The sequence below is a fragment of the Brachyhypopomus gauderio genome, chromosome 2, assembly GCF_052324685.1.
Source record: "Brachyhypopomus gauderio isolate BG-103 chromosome 2, BGAUD_0.2, whole genome shotgun sequence".
NCBI classification, from domain to species: Eukaryota; Metazoa; Chordata; class Actinopteri; order Gymnotiformes; family Hypopomidae; genus Brachyhypopomus; species Brachyhypopomus gauderio.
Genome location: NC_135212.1, coordinates 19,214,302 through 19,223,047, shown reverse-complemented (window position 1 = coordinate 19,223,047; position 8,746 = coordinate 19,214,302). Strand labels below are relative to the sequence as shown.

General features: G+C 44.3%; 1 protein-coding gene across 1 annotated transcript in view; it reads left to right on the top strand.

The window, feature by feature from the left end:
• dusp8b (dual specificity phosphatase 8b) overlaps positions 1-4,498 on the top strand; it is an 8,278-nt gene extending 3,780 nt beyond the window's left edge. Inside the window, exons 2-5 of the mRNA XM_076989709.1 lie at positions 1,110-1,276; positions 1,580-1,739; positions 2,081-2,204; positions 2,383-4,498. Coding sequence (XP_076845824.1) covers positions 1,110-1,276; positions 1,580-1,739; positions 2,081-2,204; positions 2,383-3,481 — 1,550 coding nt within the window. The 3' untranslated portion in view covers positions 3,482-4,498. The remainder of the gene's footprint in view (positions 1-1,109; positions 1,277-1,579; positions 1,740-2,080; positions 2,205-2,382) is intronic.
• Positions 4,499-8,746: the final 4,248 nt, after the last annotated feature.

Below are 8,746 nucleotides of genomic sequence, written 5' to 3'. Positions count from 1 at the left end.
TGTTTAGGCGTGACGTAATATTTTGCTGAAGAAACGGAGGGGGCAGAACACACTCTGTTAAAGCTGTAGGAGCCAAAAATACATTAACGTACGCTGGGAAACAGTTGAAATGGACTGTGGCTCAAGAGAGGTCAGTGACTGGAGAGAGTTTGTTTTTCTGAGAGAGTAAGTGTGTTGGTGGATGGAGGTTCATGACTCTCGATCCTTGGGTAGTGACTGCAGACCCAGTCCTTGTAGCTGGCCTGGGATCATGTGCATGTGTGAAAATGCCCTTGTGTGTGTGTGCACATGTGTGTGTGTGTGTGAGTACTTGTGTGTGCGTGTGTGTGTGTGTTTTTTGTGTGTGTGTGTGTGTGTGTGCGTACATGTGTGCGTGCGCGTGTGTGTTTTTTGTGTGTGTGTGTGTGTGTGTGTATCTGTGTTGGAGAGCATGTCCCTGGACTGCGGTTGGACTGCCATGTTCTTGTGGCCAGCTTCATTCCCATAGTGTGATGCTGATCTCTGGAAGAGGAGATGAGATCATGCAGGAAGCAAGAGACCGAAGCAGCAGACACTGACACCATATGGGCCTCTTAAAGGGCCAGGCGTTCGCTTTCACCAGCCACACTAACTCCAACTCAGGGTGAACAAGCTTGGCAGAGCAATCAAATTCTTTCTACTTCACAAATATATTGCCCTGAGTTCCCTATTACGTTTAATATCTGTTTGATTATGAATGATAGTCACTGGAGTTTAGGAATTAAAAAATACCCAGCAAGGTCAGAATAGGGGGTAGTGTGGTTCCTTGCTTTAAGGTGGAGGTAGGTCTACTTTAACTGCAGGTCTACTGGTCCGGTTAGGGATGATTTGGATCCCTCTCCATCTCAAAGTATGGGGCTACTAAATGCCCCCCCCCCTCCCCCCATCGTCAGCACTATGTCGCATTGCAATGCCCCCCCCCTGCAATCCTTCCGGTAGTTTGGCCTGTCACCAAGAGCCAATGCATGGTGCATATTGAACTGTGTGGGTCAATGCAGGGTTGTTGATGCATTATTTTAAGCCTTGTTCATTCTCTCTCTCTCTCTCTCTCTCTCTCTCTCTCTCTCTCTCTCTCTCTCACGCACCTCTAGGTGGCTTTGCAGCCTTTGCCGCGTGCTTCCCTGACCTGTGTGAGAGTAAGCAGGCCTCCATACTCCCCCTCAGCCTCTCCCAGCCCTGTCTACCCGTGGCCAACCTGGGCCCCACTTGCATTCTGCCTCACCTCTACCTGGGCTCACAGAAAGACGTCCTCAACAAGGTGGGGGAGCGGAAGGGCTTCTCTGGCTATAACAAACAAACAAAAGCTTGAGTGAGTTTAGAGTAGCTTGAAGGGAAATTTCATCTCGATTCTTTGATTTTAATCATCTTCATTATCTTGTATAATATTCATCTAACTTTGACCCAGATAGCACTAAAATGAAAATAGGCATGTGTGTAGGACTGAAACCACTGATGCAACTCAACCATCTGCCTACCAATTCTGTTTTGGGGGGTTTTTTTTGAGGAAGGAGTGTGAATTCATAGATCTAATGGTTGTTTAAAATCATGTTTGTGTCTACAGGAACTGATGATTCAGAATGGCATTACCTATGTTCTGAATGCGAGCAACACTTGTCCAAAGCCTGACTTTATAAGTGAGAACCACTTCCTGCGCATTCCCGTCAATGACAGCTACTGTGAGAAGCTGCTTCCCTGGCTAGAGAAAACCAACGAATTCATAGGTAAGAATATTCCTCCAGAACGAAACGGTTTGCTGATACAGCACAGAGAGTCAGGCTTGACCGAGTCAACCCAGAATAGCTAAATTGTTCCGCTTAGGGTAATGACGAAGAGTACGATTATAATAGACCAATTCAGGTCTCAGAGAAACACTTTATGGGAGGTCTGAGTGATGTCAACTCTCGAGGAGGGCAGTAAACCTAAACCTAATGTTCTGTTGGTGCCGGAATGGCATTGCTGGTTCTGACTGGTTTTCTCTCTCTTTTTCTCTCTCTCTCTCTCTCTCTCTCTCTCTCTCTCTCTCTCTCTCTCTCTCTCTCTCTCTCTCTCTCTCTCTCTCCAGACAAAGCCAGAGTGTCAAACTGTAGAGTTATTGTTCACTGTCTGGCAGGAATCTCTCGCTCTGCCACCATTGCGATTGCTTATATCATGAAGACCATGGGCTTGTCATCAGATGACGCCTATAGGTAATGACGTCAACTTTTACATGCAGACACACTGAAATGTTCCAGTATCACTCCTGTTACTTATTATTAATTAGAGTAGGTAATATCAACAGCACGGTTCTAATTCTTCACAAAGAGCGTTTTAACTGTCTTCTCTTTGAAAGACGTACAACTTGTGACGTCCTTTTGCTTCTTTTAGGTTTGTGAAGGATCGTCGTCCATCTATATCACCAAATTTCAACTTCCTAGGACAGTTGCTGGAGTTTGAGAAAGACCTAAGACTGCAGACAGCCTTAACATGCAACCCTCTGAGGTCAGCGTCCGACCGTCCTGAGGAGGTAGCAGAGCTTGAAGATACAGTGGAGCAGAGCACACAGGCAGACCAGTCTCATCAAACAACACGTGAAACGCGCCTTATAAACGTCAAGCCACCCTCGCCTACCTCACTGCAGAAAGACCTCAGCAGTCTTCACCTGTCCACAGACCAAATCATCCAAAGTAAAAAGCTCAAATGTTCCTTCTCCCTTGACATCAAATCTGACTGCACTTCAAGCCATCACTGTCAAAGATCCCCCAAGCTCTCACCGTCAGACTCAGAAAAAATGCCCAGGCTTCTCAAACTTGACAGTCCAAAGAGCCCAAGAATCTCACATCAATGCTCTCCGTCACAAGACAGGCCGAGTATGACTGAGTCACGTTCATCTACAGTGAGAGAATCACAGCTTAAATGTGAGAGACACAGACAAGAGACTGGTGGCTTTGGCAGGCTGTCTGCAGCGACCCTCTCCCTTGACCTGAATCAGAACCAGCAAAGATCGCAAGATCCTGATGCCAACTCGCAGACGACACCTTTCCTCAGCCTGCCCCTGACTGCCTCGACCGTCTGGACCAAGCACAGGTGCACGACCCAAGCCACCACACCTGTCACACCTACCGAAGACCGCCGGTGGTTCTTTGGCTCAGAACCGGATGCACCCGGTGGGGTCAGTGGGAGCTTGGCACGATTCGGTGGGACTCCGGCTTGTGCTGTGACAGGCCATGGTGGGCAGGCCGCCGCCCCCACACCCAGGGCACACCACCAGGACAAATGGCAAGAGACGCAGGATCTCTGTGGCGTCTGGCCAACGGAGGGTATGGCAGGGCGCGGAGCGACGCGAGCTGACGCGCAGTTCAAACGACGCAGCTGCCAAATGGAGTTTGAAGAGACCGTCGGCAACGTGCGTGGCAGCGAGGACTTCGGGACGCTCGGGAAGCAGTCCAGCTTCTCCGGCAGTGTGGAGGTCATTGAGGTGTCGTGACAAAGGCAAGCTCGAAATGACGCCGTCCACCCCGACATTCTCAAGACGTCTGTGAGAGAGCGAGAGAAAGCGGACTGTTTATTTATTACAGAGATCTATTTTTGAAAAAGTGCTCCTTCCATCATGATTTTACTGGACTGACACAGAGATAAAGGTGATTGTTCATGAACCAGGAAGCTGAGCGCAGGCTCAAACGAGCACTCCAAAGGACAGCTCAAACAAGCACTCCAAAGGACATCTCAAATGAGCACTCCAAAGGACAGCTCAAACGAGCACTCCAAAGGACAGCTCAAACGAGCACTCCAAAGGACAGCTCAAATGAGCACTCCAAAGGACAGCTCAAACAAGCACTCCAAAGGACAGCTCAAACGAGCACTCCAAAGGACAGTGGACACAGGGGTCAGCCAACTCTACAGCTTTAATACTCACCCTAATGTTGTGACATGCAGTAGGGGACAAATGTCACTCCACAGAGCAAATGTGAACTCATGCAGACATTTTGAGGTACCCTCCACATGAAGGATTCCCAGTATGGGAAATGTATTTTGCTGCATGGCTAATAGAACAAAAAAAAAATGCTGACGCATTCTTGACAGAGATAGATGCTCCTGATCAACATAAGAGCAACTTTAATTAAAAAAGCTGTAATATATTTATGCTCCAGACTGAGATCATTTCACAGGGCTCTTTAATATTTTTGACAGTGTTATCAATAGCCTCTATGGCCTTTTATTAGTTTGTGAACATAGTTGGTGTGTTAAGCTGAGAGGAACTCTCAGACCTACTACTGTGCACTGGGCATGCTCAGAAATAGCTGGCTACCTATAGACAGACAAGCTGCACCCTAGCAGTACTAAGCTCCACGTATATCCAAAACTATTTACATACGTATATGTAAAGGACAAAAAATAACAGCAATTATTTCAATGTACTATTTAATGTTTCATGCATTATTGTTTTAATTTATTGTATTGGTTTCATTCTGGAAATGAGCAATAATATAATATTTGAAGACTTCTTCATTGTTTCTGTTTGATTCTATGAAAATGGCATGTTCAGAACTCCTCTTATATTCATTTTTACTGGTGACTCTTAGATATTAGGTAAATATCTGAGCCTGCAAAACTTTGTGTGATTGATCTGGCATTGTTTTAAATTACAATGGAAATCCCAACAAAGCATGAACAATTAAATATATAGCATATTAGATGAGTGTGTTGAACACATGGGTTTCAGTGACTGCTAGTTATTTCACAGTGTGAAATTAGCTTGAAAATTTATAATAAATTAAACTTCAGCACCTGAGGACAAATCACAGTTCAGCAATAATTGATACTGTCGATTTAATGCTGTACTAAGCGAACAGATGGATAGTGCTCTTACAAATCGTGTTATTACAGTAAAAGCTGTAAGTCAGACTGCTCTCTTAAATATGCAAATAGAAGTGAAATAATTATCAGACCTCGTCAATGAGACCTAAACTGCGCTAGATTTGGAGATAAAAGTATATTCTCGGGGTGAAAAAAGGCATTTGATTCTGTCAGATGCCCATTAAACTCTGATTAATCTTACTGTGGGTAAGTGGTGTGCTCAAAAGACTTGCATTAGTGCTGCGTTGCCAAATGCATAAATTTCATTCACAAACAAAGAGCACACGGTGTAGTGTCAATATGAGGCATTGATTCGTTGTAAGGCTTAATCCTGGCACCGACACTGACTACTCAGATACCTAACAATATCCAAAGCACCCTCGGCTAGCTCACTCAACTGCTGCCAGCAATATATTAGAGCATCGGGGTTAATTGCCATCCGTTATTGTTGCAATCAACATCTAAATCTAATTGTGTATAAGCGATATTCACTGCTAAGTGTTAAAGTCCGACGTGTTGCATTATAGAGGCAAAGATTTGTAGTGTCATTATGGCTTTTCCACTGTGCATTCATGACAGAATTAGACATCATGACATGCTTTTAATAAAATATACCCTCTAGCTGTGTGTGCATGTGTGTGTGTGTGTGTGTGTGTGTGTGTGTGTGTGTGTGTGTGTGTGTGTGTGTGTGTGTGTGTGTGTGTGTGTGTGTGCATCTGTAGTCAGTGTGTCCACTGATTAGTATACATCCCCTTGTACACACACATGCACACATACAGTAATTTCAGTTCTCACATTCACATCTCTACCTGACTGAGTAGTTAACATCTATTATATCTAATTGTATGATGCATGCCAAATTCCTTGCTCAATTGTAACCATTAGGAAACTTAATGCATGAAGTAAGAGAGTCATAGCTCTGGGCATTGTGGAGTTGGACTGAATAAATATGCCATGGTCACAAACTGGTGTATATACTTCTCCATTATGTAGGCCTGCCGTTAGAAATGCATTCACATTTGGACACAATATTGTTTTTTTACTTTTTTTTCATCTGCTTTTCACAATCATATATATGTATTAATAACCAGTTCTGAAGAGAATGATGAAAGAGATATTGAAGTTTTGTTTTTCAACTGACTACATGAAGCATTATAGGAACAGCAACGAACCGTGTGTGTGTGTGTGTGTGTGTGTGTGTGTGTGTGTGTGTGTGTGTGTGTGTGTGTGTGTGTGTGTGTGTGCGTGTGTGTGTGTGCGTGTGAGCATGTAAACCTTAGCGTGAGAGTGGGTAAGAGGCGGAAGAAAAGAGTGGATGATTGTAACCAGACGTGGACATGTTGTGTGCTGGCTGGCGCCTGGATCCAGACCTTATATATGGAAACTGTTAAAGAACCATTGCGTCACCAGAAGAGTCTCTCTCTCTCCTTTCCATGATCTAGAGCAAGTGACTAATACAGCCTTAAAAATAAACAGGTCTCCTCATCTCCATCTTCCTATCGCTCCTCCTCCGAACTTACATAACCTCTGTGCAGAAGGCCGTTTTTTCTCTTGACTAGCATCAGGCGGAGAGAAGAAAAACTGAGCCTATGACCCAAATGTGAGAGCCTTTTGAGCAAATGTGTATGTGGCAAATATGTTTCTGTAACATGAGCCCAGTCTTGTGCAGCAGATTAAAAAAAAAACACAAACACACACCAATCCCCCCAAAATGAGGATGATTGAGATGTTGAGATGCTGAGATGCTGTATCCCTGCAGAGCAAAAACAAGAACATCACTTGCCTCCCAAACTCGGCTGCATCTCTCAATCACGGCTGGAGAAGAAACGAACCTTCATGCTGCTTACACTTTGATCTCCATGGAAGTGCAGAGGGAAAAAAATACACTGTGTCACTAGTAGAGCAAAACATATACAGTATACACAGCGACATGGCAGGTAAAACACTTCTTCAAGGGCAAGGGGGTGTTGACACTTAGTATAATGGGTGGTAAAATACTCCCACTATGGACATTAAAGATCAACGATGGTGTGTAGGTTTGCATTAGTGTCCTGTTTGAGAACCATAGCTCCTCCCTGTGCCTGTGTACCCCTCTCTACCCACAAAGTCAACCAAGTTCAGTCTTTGTGTCTATTTTTGCAGCCAAAGCAAAGAGTGATAGCCCCCATCCCATTTATTATGCATGAGTACGCAACGCAATGCTTTTTCAACTCCTATGTCCTTTAATGGTGTTATACACAGCAGCCCCATTGCTGCAGTGCAAGAGACCATTAAAGGGCCATTATATAAGAGACCATTAAAGGTCATAGGAGTTTATAATTACCATGAATAAATAATGTAATTACAATTCAGTTTTGGTCCAGCTTTATAAGGAGCACAAGCATAACAGGGCACCATTACTGTGCCGTGGAGCTTAAACTGAGCCGAGCAAGCTTTAGGTGACGATAACTCACAAAATTTCTAAAAGGATCAGGCACCAGGTTTTCAGTTTTTATTGGTTAGCCTATGCGTGGTCTGTTCATCATTTTTAAAACTTATTTTTTATGACGACTGATGGAAAATGTTGGCCCGACTTATTAACTAGTAATGTTATACAAGTAAAACTGTCATTGCATTCTTCTTGTGAGGCAATGCAAGGACGATGGTCCCTGTGGTTCTGTAGTGTTTATTGCAGTGATGTTTATAGTGCAGTGTGCTGGTATGTGCACACACGCACACACACACACAGAAGCAAGTAGGTTGCAGTAGGCTGTAGAGCGTATGTTTGTGTGACTGCACATGTGTGTATGCATGAGCTAGCATGGGACGTTGGACGAAAGTTGGAAGCGAGGAGGTGAGGTCATCGCTCCGAACGGACTGAGCTGGCGGCGGAAGCAGCGGAGGCTCAGACGCTCTCCGATCGATCACAGCTGAGATGGCTCCCGTTTAGCGACCTTGTCTGCCCCGTAGGTGTTATTTCAGCTCTGCAGCACGGAGATTTCAGAGTGCTTCTGTAAGTGATGAGGGCCAGGCTGGCGCGTACACTGCAGTGTCATCGCGCCCTCGGAGGAAAGCGTGACAGGAGCCTCTGCCATCTACCTGCCGGCATCCCCTATTTTGCTCTCCTTAAGAAACAGGAGAAGCTCAAATGTAGGTGCGATCTGGGAACTCGAGGTAACAAGGAGAATGATGCAAATAGCGGTGAGGTAGATTGAGAGGTGCATTCCTTTTAGACTGTCCTGCACAATTCCCATGCATTACTCCAAGGAAGAGGTGTGCAGACAATTTTAACTAGACTGGTCTAGCTAGTGCACCATCCAGACCTTGGACACCACATGCTCGGTGAAACCACAGTGCGCACTTTAATAAAGATTTAATAAAGATTATGAAATGATAACTTTCCATAAAGAAATGCATTCTGATCGTTATTCCAATTATATAGCTACTATAATATCTTCACTGACAGGACAGATTTATGAATATTTTGCTATTTTTAGATTCAGAGGATATTGGTATTGCCTAAACAAAAACTCTTCCATACAGAGTATTTCGCACATGTGGATATTTAAAGTCCTCTTTGTGCAAAACACACTGCCGATCTTAGGAAACCTAAACAATATTTCACCTTTCTACACTAGCTAATGGTGGTACTTTTTGATCCACAATATTGTATGTAAAAGAACTCGGGGAAAGATGTTTTTGTACGACAAACGGTGCCATCTGCTGGTCCGTGATATGAACACATGCACACAAGCACGCACACACAGCTTTATACAGTTGAGTTAATATATATACATCTTAAGAAGATTCCAGGGCAAGTAACTGCAGTGTACTTAGGTAAGATGCGAAGATATATTAAAAATGTAGTGAAGTACACAAAGGATCTTTGTCCGAAACGTCCTGTTTCTCTGGAAAT